This window comes from Cajanus cajan, chromosome 4, assembly GCF_000230855.2.
Source record: "Cajanus cajan strain Asha chromosome 4, NIPB_CcT2T_4, whole genome shotgun sequence".
NCBI lineage: Eukaryota > Viridiplantae > Streptophyta > Magnoliopsida > Fabales > Fabaceae > Cajanus > Cajanus cajan.
The window spans coordinates 76,711,018-76,733,069 of NC_138520.1; the positions used below are offsets into that span (position 1 = coordinate 76,711,018).

At 32.2% G+C, this 22,052-nt stretch overlaps 4 protein-coding genes across 9 annotated transcripts; 2 read left to right on the forward strand and 2 right to left on the reverse strand.

Annotated features, from left to right (window-relative positions):
- Positions 1-2,828: 2,828 nt before the first annotated feature.
- On the reverse strand, positions 2,829-6,032 carry LOC109795058 (proline dehydrogenase 2, mitochondrial). The gene is made up of 4 exons (XM_020354471.3): positions 5,246-6,032; positions 3,624-4,269; positions 3,184-3,424; positions 2,829-3,091 (listed from the first exon to the last, which is right to left on the reverse strand). The coding sequence occupies exons 1-4, from the start codon at positions 5,789-5,791 to the stop codon at positions 3,052-3,054; spliced, it is 1,473 nt and encodes a 490-aa protein (XP_020210060.1). The 5' UTR covers positions 5,792-6,032; the 3' UTR covers positions 2,829-3,051.
- A 2,533-nt stretch (positions 6,033-8,565) lies between these two features.
- Positions 8,566-13,126, reverse strand: LOC109803029 (uncharacterized). Of its 5 annotated transcripts, XM_020364501.3 has the most exons (6): positions 12,966-13,126; positions 12,005-12,039; positions 11,710-11,897; positions 11,106-11,204; positions 10,848-10,999; positions 8,566-9,706 (listed from the first exon to the last, which is right to left on the reverse strand). In XM_020364501.3, the coding sequence occupies exons 3-6, from the start codon at positions 11,890-11,892 to the stop codon at positions 9,319-9,321; spliced, it is 822 nt and encodes a 273-aa protein (XP_020220090.1). In that variant the 5' UTR covers positions 11,893-11,897; positions 12,005-12,039; positions 12,966-13,126; the 3' UTR covers positions 8,566-9,318. The 5 variants fall into 5 exon arrangements, with proteins under 5 accessions (XP_020220090.1, XP_020220074.1, XP_020220082.1 ...); XM_020364485.3 differs by lacking the exon at positions 12,005-12,039; XM_020364493.3 differs by lacking the exon at positions 12,005-12,039 and having other exon boundaries at positions 11,710-11,900.
- A 2,372-nt stretch (positions 13,127-15,498) lies between these two features.
- Positions 15,499-19,846, forward strand: LOC109799045 (uncharacterized). The gene is made up of 4 exons (XM_020359531.3): positions 15,499-15,588; positions 18,939-19,022; positions 19,155-19,223; positions 19,562-19,846. Exons 1-4 carry the CDS (start codon positions 15,532-15,534, stop codon positions 19,634-19,636), a joined length of 285 nt encoding a protein of 94 aa, XP_020215120.1. The 5' UTR covers positions 15,499-15,531; the 3' UTR covers positions 19,637-19,846.
- On the forward strand, positions 15,595-19,199 carry LOC109801090 (DNA binding / DNA-directed RNA polymerase). 2 transcript variants are annotated; one of them, XM_083073115.1, is made up of 3 exons: positions 15,595-17,548; positions 18,939-19,022; positions 19,155-19,199. In XM_083073115.1, exon 1 carries the CDS (start codon positions 16,650-16,652, stop codon positions 17,523-17,525), a length of 876 nt encoding a protein of 291 aa, XP_082929241.1. In that variant the 5' UTR covers positions 15,595-16,649; the 3' UTR covers positions 17,526-17,548; positions 18,939-19,022; positions 19,155-19,199. The 2 variants fall into 2 exon arrangements, with proteins under 2 accessions (XP_082929241.1, XP_082929242.1); XM_083073116.1 differs by lacking the exon at positions 19,155-19,199 and adding an exon at positions 18,018-18,061 and having other exon boundaries at positions 18,684-18,960.
- Positions 19,847-22,052: the final 2,206 nt, after the last annotated feature.

The following is a 22,052-nucleotide window of genomic DNA, read 5'->3' on the forward strand; positions in this document are numbered from 1 at the left end:
TATCGAGCAATTTAATACTTAATAAAAATTACACCAGTATTATTATAACCTTCATCGATCCTTATATATATATATATATATATTGCGGTCTCCATAAAAGATGTTGCGGTCCTATTGAATTTTTCATGTGAAGTGAAGATAAAATATTCTAATATAAAAATAGTAATAATTAATGATCTGCAATTTTTTACATTGAAGGCACCAAAGTGATAAATTGTTTTAAAATAAACAGTTAATCACTTACATATTGTCAGTGTAAAGTTTTTTTACACTCACAACCAATCATATCTTTTAACAGTGTTATGTCACGTGCTTATTTAATAAACTAAAAATAAAATAATTTAAAAAATATGATTGATTGTCAATGTAAAAAACTTTACACTGGCAGTATATGGATGATTAACTCAACTAATTTTAGTAATTTGTTTGTAAATGACATTAATTTTGTCAATAAATTGTATAAAATTCAATGTTAATTATATATGTAATCTACTGTGGGATGATAATGTAAAATGGTTGACTGTTTCCAAAATACAATTGTTATTATGACGAAAAACAAAATATACAATTGGTTACTTGTATAACTAAAGAGAATTGCTACATCCTCCACACTCCGAAACAAAATATACAGTGCAGCGGACCATGAATGTGGAAAAATAGTAAATTTTAATTGAGTGGGAGTTATTTGGGTCTAACAATTTTGGAGAGTTATCATTTCTCATAACTAAATTTGTGGGTGTTGTGTATTCAGTTGAGTGTCTACGTCAAAGGAGAAAAATCATGGAATCCAACTCAGTAATAGTTGGAAAGAATCTTTGAGTTTGAATTTAATTTAAAAATTTTGTCCTTGGAATCAGTTAATGTCACATCACTTGTGCAAGCATAGACATGATAGAATTTGTTTTACTTTTCGGCTAGGGTCACTTTCCATGTTAGCAATTGCAACACTTTTGTTTTTGGTGTTCCAATTTGCATGTACATCATAGGTACCTCAACATTTCAGGGAATTGAATTTGACACTTGCCCAATTGGTGGGTATAGCTACCACACCATGACGGGAATTAGTTGTTTTATTAAGAAGAAAAACGTGTTTGGACTCTTCCTAGCAAATGCCACTAGCAGTCTGCAATTTTTTATATAAATGTAATGAACAAATTTGATTTCAAAATGATAACATTATTCATTATATACAAATTGAATTTGCAACTTGGACTTTATTTTCTAACCTTGGAATTCCAATGATGCTTACTGCTGCGGCTTCTCCGTATATACCTTTACGCTGGAAGTGCTCACTTTACAATGAAATCAAAAAAAGATTTTATTAAATAAAAAACGGAATATACTATTCTTATCTAAAATATATTATTCGTTAGAAGCTGATAATTTAAATAAATTTTGTAATGATAAGATAGTTATTTTAGAATATAAAATACTTGTTCTATCGAGTACACTAGAGAAAGAAAATTGAGATTAAATAATGACATGAAATTAAATGAACTTCTTCTATCATGTTTTATTTCTAATTTTACAAATTAAACACGAACAACTTTTCCTTCTGCTCCGTTTCTCTCCAATTCACTCTATAAAACTTTTGGACATTTCTGTTTATATATGAATTAATATAACTATTACACCCCCAAATGTTAAATTTTTGAAAGAGAGGATGCGTGTGAAGGAAAATTTTTATATCATTTTTTTTTACTTGGTTTTAGTTTAGTAAAAAAGTTAACGAAATTAAGTATACTCAAAAAAAAATATATATATATATATATATATATATTGGATTAAACACACTATCGATTTATTCACTAAAAATGTGTTTTTCTCATTCCCGTAACATTTTTAACCCCACAATCATTTGAGTATAAGATTAATTATATTCAAACTTTTAATGGAGTGACCCCTCACCATAAAAAATATTTGCATCATGTTATATGTCTGAATAAATTTTTCATTCATTAAGCTAAAATAATAAAATAGACATTTTTTTAATTGAAATTAATTAATACATTTGGAAAATATGAATGAACACGTGTACAGGTACTGTAAAATTAATTAATGTATAAATAAACTAATTTGTATATCGGACTTGTTTATGGCTTTGCAAAGGTTTAGTATATATCTTGTGACAAATATGGATTCACTTGCGCTTAAAAGATTTAAAAAATACGCTTCAAGGTCGAAAGAAACAACTTTTCAATGTCCCATTTTAATATTCCCAAAAAATTTCCAATTAAGCACAGCAAACAACTTGTAACTTATTTTATCTTATCTTGTGCTTGAAAATGAAGTTCTCCATTAGCTGACAAAGTAACATATAAAGTAAGCATGAAGTTTCAGAATCATAGCTCCAAATTACCGTAAATATTCATACAAGCCACTCTCAAGCTCAAGCTCCACCACATAAGATGATCCAACCAATCCAGTCCCAGTTTACAATATTTCCTCATCTTTAACATGAAAATTGGGTGGTAAAAAATTATTCCTTCAATTGCATTCATTGTATATGGGGTGAACTGTACAAAATATTTTATTTTTAATATTTTTTCCACTTGTTACCATAAATAATTATGTATAAAGTGTTTGATGTAAATGCTGTTAGCCACACATATTAACATCAATGTTAACCTTCAAAAAATTGTCTCTCATAAGCTTGTATTATTCTTCTGAGACATTATGATTACTCTGTCTCAATCAATTTCACTTCATATTAGTTTGTGTATTATCCCAGTCAAATTTTAGTTGTTATCTTATTTTCATGTAAATTTTATATGTATTTATAATTCTCTAGTCAAATTCAATTAGAAATTAGTAATGAACTATAGGAATATAAATAATTTTTTTTTAATTTCTAACTGCACTCATCCCACATAAGTGGAGAATACATTTGAAAATAATGGACGTTTCACAAACTGAATGCACATTTCATTCACTTGAATGCACAATTCAAACAACTCACAGGATTCTCTAATTTTCTACAAAAAAAAAATTGGTAAATCCCGTTGCCTACAAGCAAGACATTATTACATCTCATTAGTAAGTCCCACAAATTTAGAAGACAGCAGCTTTTAGTCTCCTTCCCAACTCCTTCCTGCACACAAAAACAACATCAAATAATGTCAGAACAACACAAATCAAATGTTTCATGTGCACGCCACAGTGAAAAGTGGTCAAAATAATTACCTCATCAGTTGCCTGTCAAAGCCTGAAGCAGCTAACATTCCTCTATTCTCTTCGGCCCTTCTCAGGAGATATGGCATAACAGTCTCCACAGGTCCAAATGGCATATACTTGCTAACATGAAACCCTGCATTGCTCAAACCAAAGGAAAGTGCCTCTGACATTCCATGCAGCTGTGCAAATTCAAGCTTGTGATTCACCCTTCCAATCCCCACCTCGTGTGCTTTTGCAGCAGCCAGTCTCCCTGCACATCATCAATTCAAAACCCCTCAGTTAGATTCGTATTCTCATCATAAATAATCACATGAGAAAATGAATACAAACATTTATAATACGTTAACTGTCTTCAGTAGTTATATCTATCATGATTTCTGATTGATCGATAATGTAACAGTTTCTACATTGCAAAAACATTAAACTTAGTGAAACATGAATGTAAGTACCTGATTCAACATTGTGAGTCGCAAGAACAACTCCACCGGGGCCCTTAGCAATCTTCTCAAGCATGAAAGATGAACAGTCATTGAAGCAATTGTGTGTGTCCTGAATGGTGTTGTGGATTGGGGATGAATACCCCAAAGACTCGGCCAATTTTGATTCACTTGACATGTAAGCACCCCTCACTAGTTTGAACCCCATTGAGATTCCCATCTTGTCTGCAGCTTCTGCTGCGAGCATCAACCTCTCCTTGGCATCCTTCAGATAAGTCTGCATGGTGCCAAACACGATGGGGTTCTCAACTCTGTTGTGCACGATGGCAGAGGAATAGGTGAAGTAGTCAATAGCGGGTTGGACAGAAGTGTGTTCTGCATCAACCATCAAAGGCATGTTGGCATTCACACACTTTTGGCAAAGCTCAAGGAATCTCTGATTGGCAAGTTCAAGGTCTCTCTCTTCCTCTGGGGTGAGAGGCTCAGGTCTACTTCTAGTGTGGTACAAAGGGCTTGACTCAGAGAAAATGGGGAAGCAATCTTGCTTCCATGGCAAACTGAAAGAAGGGTCCTTGTGCTGCCACCTAAGCAAGTCACTCATTCTTTCTAGTAAACTCATGGGACATATTGCAGTGATTTTCACGATTACAAAGCTCACCTGTCACATCAAACAAAATTAATTTGGAACCATTAGCAATCATCATCATCACAATAGGCACTCAACACAACAAAAAACCACTCTCCCACATGAAAAAAGAAAGGGATAAAAGCACAAGCAGCCACAGGAATTGCGTGGTCCACTAGTGCGGTAGTACCAAAGGGAAATTGACAAGGAAATCACGATTTCCAGCACTGGGCAAGTTGTTGCAAGCTGGTGTCGGAGAAAAAACAACACTCGACCCTACCCCATTTCCAGCACCGTGCAACCGAGACACCAATGAAATGAAATGACCAATCTTTGGCCCCTCCCTAGCTAGTAACCTCATTTAACAGTAGTCAAATGCTAGCTAGCTCCAAAGCCAAGGTGGGGTCCACGAGCAATGGCGATCCATGATTTCCTCATCCCAACCCCCCATGAAAGATCTCTTCAATCAAAACCAAGCCATGCTTTCTTTTTCTCATTTCAACCACGCCATTACGTGTACTTGTCAGTCACTCCCAGATTCCACCATTCTCTGCCGTCTGTCACATGCAAAAACCCAAGAACAAACAAAAACAACAAAAGAAAAACATGCATTGTTCTCATACACAAGCACACCAAAATTTCATTCCTCCCCAATTCTACACACATTTTCAATAAATCTCGTGTATAGAAAAGGCATAACGAAAATGGTGTGTTTGCTAATTATATACTCGTTAATCTCCACACATCTATGTAACCATTTTTCACCTGATGATGAAGGTGAAAAATGAATGTAACAAATTATGCATGTATCAGGTGAAAAATGAATGTAACAAATTGTTCACCTAATATATACATGTATATATATTAGGGGGAGATGTAACAAGGTGTTTAACATGGCATATAAAAACTATTCCATGTCATGGCAAGATAGAGCGAGATCATAGTCAAGTGATGATTCTAAGGATGAAAGGGGCTTTGGAAGAAGGAAAAGGGATGAAGAAGGGGTTACCGAAGATGGGGGAAGCGATCTGCTGACGTCGACGGTCCGAAGGAAGCCACGGAGGTTGCGGTCGCAGGCCTCGTTATCAAGGGCGTCTTCGACGCCGTAGACAAGCATGCCACGGAGGCCTGTGTGGTTGAGAGCACGGATGCTGGAGGCGGCGGTGGGGGCGTCTTCTCCGGCGCAGAAGTGGTGGTAGAAGGTGTGGCGGATGGAGGCGAGGAAGATGTCGCGGAGGCCGTTGACGTGCATGAGGTTTGAGCGCATGAGCCAGGTGCCAAAGTCAACCAAGGGATCAACGGCGGTGGCGTGGAGGACGGCGGTGGAGCGGAGGAGGGTGGAGGTGGGGACGTGGGAGAAGAGCTTGCGGAGGTCTTGGAAGTTGAGGTCGTCGGCGGCAGGAGGGAGGACGGCGGAGGTGGGCGGTGGGACTTCGGGAGAAGGAGGAGGAGAGAGAGTGGGTAAGAGAGAAGTGTGGGTGGAGTTTAGGGGCTTTGTGGAGGTGTTGTAGCTGACGTTCCTTAGGATTCTTGGAGGGATAACACGAGTGGCCATGTAATGTGTAACAACGTTGTTAAGCAAACGTTGTTGGAGTTTTTTTTTATGTGGTTGGGGTGGGGTGGGGTTGCTTTTCTTCTCCCTTGCTTTCTTTCCTCTCTCTCTCTCTTTCTTCCTGGAACCTAGAAATCGCTGTGAGATGCAAAATGTGAGTTTCTTTGCTTTCCTTCAACCCCCTTTTATATTTGCTTCCATGTCTTTTATTTTTAGCAACCTTCTCTCTCTCTTCTTTCCTTTCCTTTCCCTTCCCTCATAATAGCTCTTGTTTTTCTTAGTCTCAGCGCGTGTTAAGGTAACCAACTGCAACTGGACCCTCAAATTTCAGACACATTCGCCTTACGTGGATACACCTATTCTCCTCCTAATCATGCATCTCATCTCTTCCTTCGCATCACTTTACACGTAGATACGTCGTGTGCGCCAATTTAATTATTTGCGCCAAATATTTTTTTATTATTATTACCCAAAATTTATTAAATTCCATACATTTCCTGCGGCAAACTTTTAGGCTAGTAGAGTGGTGGCAAGCTAGAAACAAAAAACAAGACTATATTTAATAAAATGTATAAAAGAGATACCTCTCTTTAATAATATCATTTTTATGGATTTTTAAGCATTTAATTATATTATTCTAATATTAATTATTTTCTTAATAAATTGTTTTAGGATATTCAATGTATTCTTTATAACTTTATTAATAACACTCTTCATGTCTTTAGAAAATGATAGAAGATTTATCTATAAATATATTACTTTTTTGTGAAAAAATATGCAATTGAGATATTTTACAAAAAAACGTATCAGTCACAAGTATTGTGTGAAAAGTATTAATAATAGGGTGTAAGAAAAGCATTTAATAATATTAAATAAGTCATAAGTATTAATAATTTTAGAATGTAGAAAAATATATCATAAAAGATAATTAATTGATGAAATAATTTATGTGTGAAAAGTATTAATAATATTAAAAATTATTCATAAGTATTTATATTATTAAAAGCAAATACATTATCAAAAGATAATTAATTAATAAAACAATTAATCTGAAACGTATTAATTTTTGTATACAGAACAAAATTGGTACAAAAACTAGGAAAAAGAAGTATTAATTAATTTTGTAAAAAAAAGAAGGAAATTAAAAGTACCATTAATTAATTAATTCCTGAGCATTATAAATTGATGATTAATGAATTATTTACAATTTTGTGTAGTGATCTTTTTTTTATTTATAAATATTTTGTTAGTGATCTATATATACTGCACTCTTTTATTAAACAATACTATCTTGAAATTTTACTTATTTAGCGGTTAAATTTAAATTTAGTCCATCGTTAATTATTAGCTTGCACTTCTTTTTTTAAATTTAACCCATCATTAATTATTAGCATATATTTCTTTTTTTGTAACTTTAGGTAACCCATTTATATATATATTTTAATATCGGACATATTGAGGTAAAATTTAATGACTTTCATGTTTACAGTTTAATTTTCTTACCACTATGTCAACTCTGGTGGGTTCGACAGATATATATTTGAATTGATAAGATCAGGGTACTCCACTTTTTCTTTTTTTTTCCCTCTAATGTATAAAGTTTCCATTCACTAAGTGTAAGTCCTTAGCTTCAATTTGTGCTCTCAAAGAATGGGTACAAAAGATTATTATTTATTAAGGTAATTTTTTTGTCGTGTGCCTACAAAAGCGGAAAACCTACCTATTATAATTTCATGCACTATTTGTAATTTGTGTAATGGAACTATTTAGTATTTAGCAGGTACGAATGCTGATACTTCAACAAGATTTTTGAATTTGACCTATTTTTGTAAATTATAATTTCTGTGCCAACTTACTCAAAGCCACGTTTATTTTTTGAAAAAAACAAAATACTATCAAGTAATCAATTCTCTCTTTTTTTTTCTTTTTTCTTTTTTTAAATCTATAGACAACATTACAATGACAGCGATGAAATTGAGCTAAAGTTTTTATGTATTTACTTAAACTCTCACTACTAAGTTAATTCAAGTGGTTTAATTGATTAAGAGAAATTATTTTTAACCTTAATTTGAGGGGAATTTTTCATTAAATAAAGAAATAACCCATAAAGTGTAATAAATTAAAAACCATAATTTTAAGAGTTCAGATGGATGGTGTTAAAGAAATTAATAATAGCAGCTTATTTAGGAAGAAAATAACTATATAGTTGTAGGTGGTGTGAAGACAATTCACTGCTCGTTCAAATGGTAGGAAAAGTTGTGTACAATTGTTTATTTCCCTCGTGCCTCCGAGTAGCTGTGCACAATTAAAATTAACAGCCTCATGGCTTGCTTTAGTAATATATTAATATTAATATTAATATAAACAAAAAAAATATATCAAATTCAGCCTCTATTTTTCGATCAGGTTAAAATTTGTTTGTGGTTGAAAATGACCATGCAAGTTGGCTTTAGCATTTGGCAACACTACAACCTTCATTCTAGCTTTGGATAAATAAAAAATCATGACATCACATTATTTCACATATTTAATAATGTGAGTTAAAAATGGGAAAAGGATGGTGTTGGCCATAAAAATGGGAAAGTTTCACACCCCCCGTGTTTCTTTTCCATGGTCCCATGGATCCATGCCACTCAACTTTATTTCTTTCTTTACAATAATTGATTTTTGAAGCTTAAACAAATTTTAGTATGTACTATACCACGTAGTTACTTAATTACTTGCCTTTGGTCAGCGTCGTTTATGAGAAAAGTGATACATCAAATGATAAATAGTGCTCAGCCAAAAAAGAATAGGAATCAACACATTTATCAAATGACTAAAAAGCAATCTAAGACCCTTCGTCCTATTGTTTGACATTGCTGAATGCTGAGTTAAAGTTATCTTGTGATGTATGATGATGCTAGTTGATTGGACACTAAGCATAATTCCACAAGGAATGAGTGTGTTATAAAATGTGTTTTGCCTTCAACGCAATAGTAATGTGGTTCTCATCATTCTGTTTCTGTATTTGCCAAATCACTCCCACTCTTATACTTCCTTTTTTAATCTCAATTTTTGTCTGAAGTTTTCTTATTTCCTAAATTAACTTCATCAAATGATGATACACACAATTGCACTTGACTGTCCACAGTAAGAGAATTTTTGTACGGTGAAACTAAGGTCTTGAAAGAAGAAATTTCTTCCTATAAGAGTGTACTCCACTTTTGAATCCATATATTTTCAAAAGGTGTTGAGAACCATTCCCTAGTCCAATGGAGGAAAATTGTATTTTCCCTTCTTTCTCTTGTGTTGTTTGCAAACCATCAATCATTGAATCCATTTCAAAGATATATGGAGTGAAACAGGAATCCACTACACTAAACTAAAGTCACAAACCTTACCCTAGTAGACCACAGATTAAAGGCACTCGTGCAACTAGAAACAAACATTTTTTTTTTTGTGCAAAAGGCCATGTATTACTATTCTCCAACGTTAACAACCAAAATATATCACCAAGTGCTTCTAAGTACAGTGTAAATGCTATCACTCTATATTAGCCAATTGACAGTAATGTTTCCGAGCCATGTAAACAATGGGAACTGAGCCAAAGCAATGAAGAGCAAGAGATAGTGGTGTTTGCTTGAATCATAAGTCCTGACTTCCGCAAAGAGGACTCTCTTCATTGTTTTCACCAAGAACACTGCCATACATAAGCAGGTCCATAGCATTAGAAAGTAGTAGGAGTAACTCCATATCATTCTTCCGGAAACAGCCAAACACAAGCCAGGAAATGTATACCCAGCATACGCTACCATGTCCAATAAAGGTGCTTCCCCACTTCCCAATGAAAGCAAAGTAACTTTAAGCAGTGCTGTTTGCATAAACCAACCAACCAATCCCTTGATAAATAGCCAGTTCAAAGCTTCAGGACTAAACCTGCTCACAACAAATACAGCATGTTTATGAAACTATGACAAACTAGAAAGCATGTAGAGATGGAACAAAAACGAGAACTATAAACCAAACTAAAATCTCAGTGGAACTTGACAATACCCAGCTATAGAATTTCAAAATAACAATCATGATAAGTAAATTAGCAATCTGTATAACAAATAAGAAGATCACTACTTGTCTGACTTCCAATTAAGTTTTATATATTTTAGTTGTAAACAGAAGAAAAAGAGATGATTTCTGGACTTGAATTTAAAAAAAAAAACTCGTTATTAAACCCACACAAAAAGGGAGGTATCATTGTTCAACCCTGTTAATATACAGGACCATTTTTTCATTGCACGAGGTAAATAACCATTTGTATTTGCCTTGGCATGTCCAAACACAAGCACAAATCCCTTTTATAAAATTATTTACCATTTCTTCACAAGCATATAAACTTCAAACCAAAGCACTGTGTTAGGATCCAATTGCAAAGTATAATGGGGAAGTCCGACATTGAAAACATGGGATTTTAGCGTGGGTTAATATGACCTTGGCTCTCCAACTGCAACAACTAACTTTTGTGATAAAATTCTCCCAAGGTTCTCATCAATTGGTAGCAAAGCTTTTCCCCACATCTCTTAGTTGCAAATGAATAGCATGGTTAGTGATGCCAGCTCACATGGACATCAGAGCTGTTGGGCATGGTGGAATGTAGGATTAAGTTGGAAGGCTTGAGAATTGAGTCCCACTTTGAAAGTAAGGGATTCTAGTGTGGGGTTTATAAGGCCTTGGGCTCTCCAACTACAACAACTAACTTTTGTGATGTGTTTCTATCAAGGTTGTTATCACGCTGACAAATTAGAAAGAGAAAAATGACTGTCTATTCCTTTTACCCTTTATGATTCGCCTGATCAAGGACAGTAGCAAATAGTTTGCAACATAGCTATACTAAAAATAGCATTTTCATGATCCTTAAGTCACTTTTACATGGCCATACTCATTAGCATAGTTTTAGCATGAAAAGGAAATTTATTCGGCTACAAATTAGGCAAAGTAGTAATCATGCAGAGAAAGCAGGAAACTCTAGGATGCATCCAATATAAGTAAAATAAAAAAGCATGCTGAAAAATATTATACTTACTTTCCACGGAGACCCAATGAGATGCCAGCAAGAACAACATAGGTACCAAATGCCATTAATGGAATGTACAAGTCAGGAGCATTTATGTCATAAATCGGTGGTTTATAAGAGAGCCTACCTCCCACCGGTTCAGTGATTCTAGTCCAATGACCCTGAACACAAGAAGAAAAAGATAAGGGCAAGCAAGAAGCTACAATAAGATAATGAAATTAAAATTCAATTAGATGAATGTGAAAAAGGGTGACTTTTGCTGCTTACCCGGTGCAGGAATGGGAACAAAACGACCTTTAATTTGTTCTTAACATAGTGGTCATTCACTTGAAAGTAGTATTGGGGATCAGAGAAATACCGGCTTATCTGTTGTTGAAAAGAGAAAATTATTTAAAACGAAAAAATATTGAATTCATACCTAGAGATAATATTAAGCTAAACAAGATACAAAAAGCTATTTAAAATCATCTTTCAGCTGTATGGGTTTTTCCCTCCAAAATCAGAGGAACCAAACTTGATTGATATGTACTAATTATTGAACAGAAACATATGCCATACATGAGAAGACCAAATATTAAAATGCCAAGTTGTATGCCTCAACAGTTTCTGATAATCAACAGACAAGCATTGTTAAAATGATATACCAAACAGCTTAGAAACACAGGATTGAAGAGATAATCTCAGCTTTCAGAATAAGTGGTTTTCCACACACGATTTAAGCAAGAGTAAGACAATGAAACCAAAAAAGAAATTAACAATACCAAAAAAAAAATAGAGAAACAGAAACAGATATAATATTATCAACCATGAATTAGTGAGCATACTAGATTAAGTGCCTAGATTAAGAGAAGAAGGTTGGAATGATACATACATTGCTCTGGACGTACTCAGAGCTTGATCCTAATATTTTTTCACCATATGCCCCCAATCCACCTCGAATGAGTCCTGAACCAGCAGCATTAAATGCATTCCCGAACAGATTAGGTTGCAAGCTTGTTGGAGGTTGAGGATGATGTTGAGGTACCCCTGGTGGCATCCCAACATTATTGTACATTTTTACTGCTACATAAAAAGGCATATAAACAAAATTAGAATTCAGAAATAACTTCTTTTAGGTTATAGGGAGGTCCTATTTGACCCAAGGTTTTAAGAAAACAGTCAACAACCGTGATTTCAGCTGTAACATCAAGGTTTTTGAACTCTGCAATTGTAATAGTAATTGCATCAATCACATTTGTCCGCAATGTCAAGGATTGCAACAAAACCACAACCGCAATTTAAAATCTTAATTAAACCTAAGGAGAGATGGAAAAATGGGAATGTGGGCATTGAACTTAAACCCCACCCCATATACAGAGCTGCCTAAAGAGTACCAAACATTACCACTTGATTCTCTATGGTCTAATCAGAAACAACGTAAATAGGCAGAAATCAACAAAAAAAATAAAATTACAGGTGCATAAAGCTCTCATAACAAGAAGAAATCATCAAACTAAAACACAATCTGCCGAAGTGATACCAAGATCCATTTCAGTTCAAATGCAAAAATGACACTGTGCTAACTTCAAGGGCATGACCTCACTCTCCCAAGTCCCAACCCATCCAAGTTTCCATGTTGATGCTCTATAGAGTTATAGACCCTGTCCACCCTAACTTGCATCATGAAAATGGTTAAAAGGGAATAAAGATAACATGAACAATTTTATTTTATTTTATTTACCCAATACTCCAAGGGGGTTTAAGAAAGAATAACACGAGCTTCTAATTACTTTACAAACATAACAAACACAAACAAGGTAGAGAAAATGGGGATCATTAATACCCGTTTAGAATAAAAGGGATTTTAAGCGAGCACGCTAAGCAATCACGAGCAATGAGGTGAACACAAAGAAAAAAGGTTCGTTTTAAACCATAGCATAGGGTTACAGAGAAGGTGGAAAAACAGTGAGATATTGGAGGTGCGTGCAAAATCAGGGAAGAACCCAAGAACAAAGAGGTGTGACAGAGTGAAAATCTGTAAGCTTTAAAGCAAACAAAGTCACGGAGAGAAAGCGATCGATCTACGATTAAAATGCGGAAAATAAAAAATAAAAAATAAAAAGTTAAGAAGGGGAAAGAAGAAGAAACCTGAGTAGAGAATAGAGAGAGAGATGAAAAGTCAAAAGGAGAAACGCGGTTGGGAGATGAATTGAAGAAGACGAAGATCAGCAACTGAACTGAATCAAATTCAAAGCCTTCTTCCCTTTCTAAATCCGCACCGTTTCGCTGCCTTCTTCTCCAATCTTATGACAAAAAATAAGATATTAATTTTTATGGACTCTTTTTCCATACTCTCAAAATTATTTTAAATGGTATTTAGAAAATGGAATTGATAGCAATTAAATATTTTTAATAAAAATAGAAAATGGATTTAATAAAAATTGTATGATTGATCTCATCATTAATTTGCATATCATAAATTTTAAAATCAATAGGATAATAATCATTTTACAACAATTAAAATTTATTAATTTAGGTGCATTAATTTTCTTAAAAAAATCACGACATGTATTTTGTCTCCTTTTTCTTATAAAAATATTTTATAATCCATTATTAATTGGTTTCGATTTTTTTATATCTTTGTGTCTTTGATTAATTTTCAATTTTGATAATTATTTTTCAATAAATTTTAATTAATCAAAAGAGTGTGTTATTGCTAACATTTTTCTTGACAATACTACATTAAAAAGATTGATGATCAAATAAAAGAAATTATATTTTTTAATGTTCTAAAATTTTCTCCTTATGATATGTTGCATTGGAGTGGTGAAGAATATCTTCTATATTACATGCAAATATTAATGGTTTCTTTAACTAATTTAATGGTTTGATATGTAGTGCACAACAGAAGACAAACAAATAGTTTATTATATGACATATTATTAAAGTTAATTATTAATACACTGTTAGTGTAAAAAAAAATTATATTGACAACCAATCATATTTTTTAATTATTTTATTTTGTTTTTATTTGATTAAATAAATAAATGACATAATATTATTAAAATATATAATTAATTGTTAGTATAAAATTTTTTTTACACTAATAATATATAAGTGATTAACTCATATTATTATTTAAGTAATACAAATGATTAAAAATAATTATGCATTTAACTAAGACCGATATAGATACATATCAAATGTTAGAAAAGATTATATTGTTCTCGTGGCAATAGTTAAAAAGTTATGATATTCTTCCTACTCCTTAACAAATCAGATCAAAGAGCCTAAGTATTGTATTGATCCATGAATGGTTATGGGGAAGTACTATGAAATTGACTACTTATTCTTATTTTTATATAAATATTAGTCATATTTGTTTTAATACTTTTTTGTTGGTACTCATACGTATGAGTTGTAATGTTATCGTAGCATACCACATGCCTTTTATTTATCAAATAAAATTGTTATAGTATATCACACTATTGTGTTTAACTAATAAAATTATTATTTGTCATTAAAAAAAATGAAGAAGATAGAAAGTTGGAAAATTGATGACTTTTCAAGAGTTTGGTTATAAAAAAAAAGTCAGCTTTGAAGCTGCAAGTATCTCTATTGCATAGATCAATACACATAACTGTTATAATTATGTCAAATTCGAATATAGAAAAATAATTGTATTAAATACTTGAACAAAAACTTTTGACACCCATAGTTTTATCAAAAATAAATATGTGAAGAGAGCTCAAACTTTTTTCCTTTTTCTTTGTTTTATTTATTATTTTAATTAATTTAGTTATTTTACTGCTTTTTTCCTTTCTATCTTACTTCTTTATACAAGATTTTATAATTATAACATAAAAAATGTAAGAGTTTATAATTGAGCGATACCATAAAAAAATTAATTGTTAATATACATACTATTTATATAAAAATTTATGATTGCATGAAAATATATAAAATAAAATAAAAATCACAGTGGATATATATTATTTATTTATTATTTAATTGTATTTTTTTTAAGAATTTGATTATTAAATTTGAAAAATGAAGAGAATTTAATTAAATTGTTCTATGTGTTAAAACATACCAGTTTGTACATGTCATCCTTGCAATTCACTCCCAGTAACAAAAAAGAATATTAAGAAAACAAATTATTTTAATTTAATAAAGTTCTAAAACAGGGTTTAGTTAATGTGAGTTGTAATAAGCATAAATAAATACATTACTAAAAATAGCTTAAATATATTTTTAATCCCTTAAATTTAAGATAATTTATTTTTGTTCTTTAAAATTAAAATTGTTATTTTTAATCTCTATAATTTTTAAAAATTTTATTTTAGTCCCTCAAATGGCCAATATCATATTAAAAAGAGATAAATTAAAATGATTATGTAATGTCAATTGAATTTAATGTGATATTTTTACTAACAAAGATACCAATAAATAAATTTTATGTAATAATATTTGATAAATTTCTAAACAAAATTTAGATATAAAAACTAAAATAATTTTTTTTAAATTACAAAACTTAAAAATAATAATTTTAAATTTGGAGATAAAAAATAAATTTATTATAAATTTAAGAATTTAAAAATATATTTAAGCCAGTAATAATAATAATAATAATTTTTTTTTTTTATCTTTTTAATTCCCTACCCAGAACCGGAATGATAAAATAAATAATATAAAGCTTGAGGCTTGAATATCAATGTCTGTACTTTCACTTCCCGTTGATGCAGAGAAGTGGCTTTGCTCGTCGAAGCAGGTAACCAAGGAAACCACCTTAACTATACAATACCTACAATATTTTTGTGCGTATTACTTGCTTCTTCTTCATGAATTTCTCAAAGACATAATCATTAATCGCTGCTTTTGAATGTGTTTTTCTTTGGTTTCTTGAACTGCAATTACTAGCTCAGTTCCTCAACTTTTATTTTCAGCTTTATCTCCATTATTCTTCGTGTATTCTTATATTTGATTATATGCTTCACAATTGGCTTGGGTGGCGTTGGACTATTTTTATGCACAGTATAAGGTTTTCTTATTCAAGCTAAAGGTCGTGGGAGGTATAATGTTTCTTGGGGAGTGATAAATCCCCTTGTATATTTTGACCACATCATGAGTGTGCCAAATTGTAGCTTCACAGTTATAACAAGCAAACATTTTTTTGTTATTTTCATCAGGGCCCTCTCAAACATTTTGGATGCGCTATATAAAAATTAGGCCCCTAAAAAGTTAAGCAAGGCTCAAACCATAGGGAAAGTGAGGAGTTAGAGAGTTTCATAGTAATGTGAGACACAGGAAGAAGACGTTTTCTTTCCAAAACTTATCCTCATTTTAGTCATATTACTAATCGATGTGAGATTTCTATAACTCTCTTCACCAAAGATCAGACATCTTGAGCGTAAAATTTGTATGATTGGAGTACTGGACATCTACTGATGATCAAATAGTGGGTAGTCCGATAGACCTAACAACACTAGTTAAAATAGACTCTAATAATATCATGCAAAAATAAGTTTTTAGCTTACTTCAATTCTACAAAACTGGATTATAAAGTGATGATTGTCCTTATAGATAGCCCTGTATCTCATCATGATTTGTGGGCATTGGTGATTTTAGTTAAAGGTTTCTAGTCACATTATCTCTTTTAGTATTGCCTTGAGGAGAATAAAAACTACTTAACAGATCCCTTGTTATGAATTTAGTCTGCTGCTTGTTCTGTGCTGCTTGGAGTTGTAACAGACATTGATGTTGTTTTTGCTATAATTTTTATATTGATTTTCCTGCAGTGCTTATTAACTTCCTGATATGTTAAAAATTTAGATGGCATGGGGTTTTAAGATCCTCTATCACAATTCGTACAACATTTTTATTTATAATTTAATCTTCGGAAATTCATTTCAAAGTGTGAAGTACTTTCATTTTTCAATAAACCATTTGAGTAATGTAATTACTTCCATTGTACTTGCCAATTTTGGAATGAGTCGTTTGCAAGGATCTTCTACACTTAAACGGAAGCGACAAGACTTGGCTTCAGTGTCCGAGTCTTTGACCGATGGTGAACGTGTATTGTATAATCTCATACATAACAAGAAAGACATGGGAATCTGGACAGGAGATATGAAACGAGAAACAAACCTGCCTGACAGCATAGTAAAAAAATCTCTCAAGTTGCTTCAGTCCAAGAATCTGATAAAGGAGGTTGTTAACATTCAAAACAAAGGGAGAAAGCACTACATGGCAGCAGAGTTTGAACCTTCTAAGGAAATCACCGGTGGTGATTGGTACACTCAAGGGAGCCTTGATACTGAATTCATAAACCTTGTAAAGGACGTGTGCTTGAAATACATTTTCAGGCAGAAAGTTGCCACACGTGATGGGGTTTTGGAATGGAGCAGAAAGAGCGGTGTCTTCACTGTTGAAGTCACAACACAGCAAATAGATGAGATTTTGCGTGCTTTGGTTTTGGATGATGAGATTCTAGAGGTGAAGAGCACTGGATTTGGGGACTTTTCATCTGTTCCTGTAGGCAGAATTTGTTACAGATGCAAAAGCAAAAGTGGCAATAGAGGGGAACAGAAGCCTGGTGCCATGGCCTCCATTCCATGTGGAGTTTGTCCACGAATAAACTCTTGTACACCAGATGGCATTATATCCCCAAGAACTTGTGTCTATTTTCAGAAATGGTTGGACTTCTAAAGGATTCAAAAACCAATTCATAGGTTAGATATGACCCTCCAAGTTTTCAGTCTCATCTTGCAGCTGTTGTGTTTGATTGTAAAATTTTGTATCAAATTAAAGCTCCTGTATTAAAATTGAAGCCATCAGTGTGAGTTAAAAAATTCTGCATTAGGAATGCATTGGTTAGTAATCCTGGTTGGTGGTCATCCTCATTAGAATAACCTGTCTTTACTAGCTATTCATTCTGTTCATCAAATAGATTAAAGATGTATGCTGTACCAGTAGTTTTTGTTGCTTTAGAGTCTGCTGTAGTACTTGTACATAATCTTTTGTTGAACTTGTTCCGGTTGCCATGAGAGGCATAATGTTACTGCTTATTCTTTGTAGTACCTTGGTTCCGATCATCAGGGTTATAATGTGAGATATACTTTATGCTTACATATTGTTGCCCGAGTAATCTCTCTTGATAAATAACAGTGAATCACACTCTGTAAGGCTTCTTAATTGCAGGCTTTGTTAACAAAAATAGACAAAAGACAAGCAAGCAGGGATAGGTATAATGTCTCCGTTGAAGCAAGAGGACATTACAAGTAGTAAAGATACAAGCAGGGATAGGCTTTTACAGAACTTTCAGGACCAAAATTTAAAAATTGAAATTGCTAGTTACATGTTTTTATTGGGGGGTTTAACATTAGCTACATGCTTAGAAGCAATATTTATCTAACACTGTATTTTAGGCATGTTAGTTACGCCGAGAAAAGGGTGTGTTCGTTTTGTCCACTATAAATATTTTATTCATCTTTCTGTTAAAAAAAATTTCGACAAGGATCCATTTTTTTCATTAACAGCTGTTGTAGAAGAAAACATATATTATGTTTGTTGTTTACCTGTTAAAGAGTTCCTTTTTCCCAAGTCTAATTTCAAGTTCAAATTTTGTGAATAGGAAAAGCAAACTTAAGTTTTCCAACCACTGAGTGGGTTCTCCCTGCTTGACCGAAATAGTCAGGACCCAAAAAAATGTAAAGAATAATTATAATCCATTGTTAAACCACTAATTAAAAATGAAGTTTATATACTAGTAGTTAATTGACATACCTTAAGATACAGTCCTTTCCCTTCTCTTTTCTTTTTTAAATACCTTTGGATATTGAACAGTTTGGTGCTTTCTATTTTTAGCTAGATGGATCCATTCCAATCGTTCTTAGGCTTCTACCTAGTAGTGTTTCTAACAGACAATTTCACAAGCAAATAGAAACAAAAGTACCTGGTCTTCAGCCCAAAAGCCTCTCAGATAAATGGTGCATGTCATTACATGTGTCACCCAGATGATTAATTGAGCCACTATATATATATATGCCCCCCACAATCATGAATTACATTTCATATTAAGTACTACTTGTCAAATAACCTCAAATAACCTGTTTTTTCAAGACCAAAACAGGGGAACCAAAAATGAATCAATCCCAATCCCAGAATATGAGCCATCAAGCTGGCCAAGCCGCGGGACAAGCTCAGGTTAGTTTTACCACTGATACAAATAAGACATGTATGCAATATATTCATGACCTTGTAATTTTTGCACATCATTCTCAATTATAGACTATAGTGGCATTATAGCTAGAATAATGTTATTAATTGTTGATTTAGGAAAAGGCAAGCAGCATGATGGACAGTGCAAGGAATGCTGCTCAATCTGGCAAAGAATCCTGCCAAGAGGTTAGACCATTTATTTGAACAATTTAACTATGTTGACTTAAAGTATGTTTGGAAAATACGCAAAAGTTAGATTATTTTTATAATCAATTATAAACATCATATTTTCTAATACATCAATACAACTTATTGTTTTTTTAAAATTAAAAAAAAAACTGTTTATATACAAAATTCAGCTGTTATCTGAAAAATACAATTTTTTTACAAACAACTTCTTTTCACTAAAAAAAATCTGAAATGATGGAACTAATAGAACATCCAAACATGCTCTTAGAATGAACAGAAGAAGCTAAAAATTATGAAGAATTTTGGTGAGTGATGAAAGTGTTTTGGTGTTGTAGGCTGGGCAGCAAATGCAGGAAAAGGCACGAGGGGCTGCTGATTCTGCCAAGAGCGCAATTGGGGCTCAGAAATGAATATATTGGAGAGCTCTCTAAGTGGCATTCAATATTCATGTTTTTCAATATTTGGTTTTTGGGCTTATGCATTTATTTGCTTTAAGCAGTTTTTGAACTAATATGACTGGTTGTGTACCAGCCAGTTGAAGGCCTTGTTTGTTAGTAGCATATTATAGACAATCAAATTTCACAATTTTCAATTAAAAATACACGTTTCATTGCAACTTCTTTTAATTTGTTCTATTTAACTCCATGTTTAGATACACGTCTCAACCAATTTCTTCGGTACATGTTTGATTCTCCATCACGTCAAGTTTGATGCACATCACACAGAAGTTAATGGGTGTAGCTTCCACGTGTTAAACGCGGTTTTTTCGGATTAATGCGAGGAGAAAACGTGTTTTGAAATATGCAATTTTTTTAGCTTTCACGTTATTCAGTGATGGGACTTGAACAAATTACTATATGTGCGTTTTTAACGGATCAACAAACACGCACTAACTCTACCCCAACGCTGTTAAGAAGAGATTACATATTTTATCCCAAATATATGTCAGAAATTATTCATTCCTAAAGTGTTGGGTTCTAAGAAGTTTAAATGGTAACATATGTGATGAATAGCACATGGATTGGACCTGCAGTGACAACAACATACATCATCCCCAAAGAAAAATCATCTGATATAATAATGTTCTAATGTTGTGCACTGTTGACAGATAAATATGTCTCGCGTAGGTAAAGTTTGTGCGTATGGAAGAATGAGAATGAATTCTCTCTACGGACATTGGACAATATCATAGATAGGACATAAGACAATACCATAGATAACCACTTCTTTTCATTTTGTCCCACAGCCATTTTTTAAAACAAACATTAAATGAATTATATATACTCCATTATTCCTCCTTAAAAAATATGCGATTGGAAAAATTCATTTCAACGTTAAATTTTAATCTTCTCCTACATCCGTGTCAATAATTTGGTGGAACTATGAACATTTTTCCCTTTTGCTCCCCCATTTGTCATGTCAATATATCCGTAATATAATAATGGAACATGAATATCAAAGTTGCATTTTATGCTTTAAAAAAAAATACATCATAAAGGCACGTGCAAGGTGGAGTGTTTGGCAAGGGGGAGATTATCAAGAAATTTAAGTTGAAAATATAAATTCTCAGGTATGATTTTTTATGAATAAAAAAAATATTTCTTGGAAAGCTAACATTTTTAAGAATGTTTTCTTAACTACGTAAATAGTATAACGAATTGAGTGGTACAATTTAATTTAAAGACCTAATGTCGATTGTATCTATATTAAAAAATATATTTTAAAATTATTCTGCATCATGTCCAATATTATGAGAATATGTCACAACAGTGTGCTAGAGCATCTTCCAACTATATCTTCACTTCCATTTATTGCTTTTGTACATACAAGTGTAATGAAATATGCAAGAGTACTAGGACGAATTGTTACAAAATACAAATATAATTTTGTGTAAAATAATTATGCAGAAAATATTTGAACACTAACTTGTATATTCACTGATTTTTGAATATTTTTGGATATATCAATTCCTTCTTTCACTAGTCTTATTACCTTTGACAAATGTTCTCAAATTGACATCTTTATAGTCTCCAATCACATATGTATATGATACCATACTCCATATATTTAAATGAATATAGAGAAGTTGGTTTGATGATAGATACTCTAGTGACCAAGATTATATTAAACTAATAAATTTTAGAAAGTTAATATAGTTGTTCGTCTGACTAAGAGACAATACTCTAACATGTTTAAAATATTATGGAAAGAGTTCATTCTTATAAATTTTAAATAACTTTTCTCCATCATTTTACATAACTTCTCACTTTGTTTGTCCCTCTAAATTTGTATATGTTATATATATATATATATATATATGAGGAAGGTTCAAACGACATCGGTGTAAGTTACACCGTTCAATAATTTTATATTAAATGTGAATTCTGAAAATCCAACCGTTAGATTGAAATTTTATATCTCTTAGATTATATATGTCAAATTTTGTTAAAATTGAACAACAACTTGAAGATAATTAAAATGTTCATATTTTAATATATTTTGAAATGTATATATTACGTCAATTTTATTTAATGAGAATGAAGTATCAAATTATCTTAGATTAATATAAAATTTGATATATATAATCTAAGATATATGAACTTTCAATCTAACGGTTGGATTTTCAAAATTCACATTTAATATAAAGTTATTGAACGGTGTAACACTTAGTAAAAGTTACATCGATGTCATTTGAACCCTCCTCTCTCTCTCTCTCTCTCTATATATATATATATATATATATATATATATAATTTGAAATATCATATCAAAATTGAATTTAACACTTATCATCTCTTAGAAATAAGATATATAAAATTAATTGTA

Bases quoted from the DNA above. Each gene is read 5' to 3' on its own strand.
- LOC109795058 (XM_020354471.3), bottom strand. From the start codon at position 5,791: ATGGCCACTCGTGTTATCCCTCCAAGAATCCTAAGGAACGTCAGCTAC. The intron at 3,425-3,623 runs GTACTTACATTC...GATGATGTGCAG, and splicing joins GACTCACAATGTTGAATCAG to GGAGACTGGCTGCTGCAAAA. The intron at 3,092-3,183 runs GTAATTATTTTG...TTTTGTGTGCAG, and splicing joins TTTGACAGGCAACTGATGAG to GAAGGAGTTGGGAAGGAGAC.
- LOC109803029 (XM_029271295.2), bottom strand. The intron at 11,205-11,709 runs GTATGTATCATT...TTTCAACAACAG, and splicing joins CTGAGTACGTCCAGAGCAAT to ATAAGCCGGTATTTCTCTGA. The intron at 11,000-11,105 runs GTAAGCAGCAAA...TCTTGTGTTCAG, and splicing joins TGTTCCCATTCCTGCACCGG to GGTCATTGGACTAGAATCAC.
- LOC109799045 (XM_020359531.3), top strand. From the start codon at position 15,532: ATGTCTGTACTTTCACTTCCCGTTGATGCAGAGAAGTGGCTTTGCTCG. The intron at 19,023-19,154 runs GTTAGTTTTACC...TTGTTGATTTAG, and splicing joins AAGCCGCGGGACAAGCTCAG to GAAAAGGCAAGCAGCATGAT. The intron at 19,224-19,561 runs GTTAGACCATTT...TTGGTGTTGTAG, and splicing joins GCAAAGAATCCTGCCAAGAG to GCTGGGCAGCAAATGCAGGA.
- LOC109801090 (XM_083073115.1), top strand. From the start codon at position 16,650: ATGGCATGGGGTTTTAAGATCCTCTATCACAATTCGTACAACATTTTT.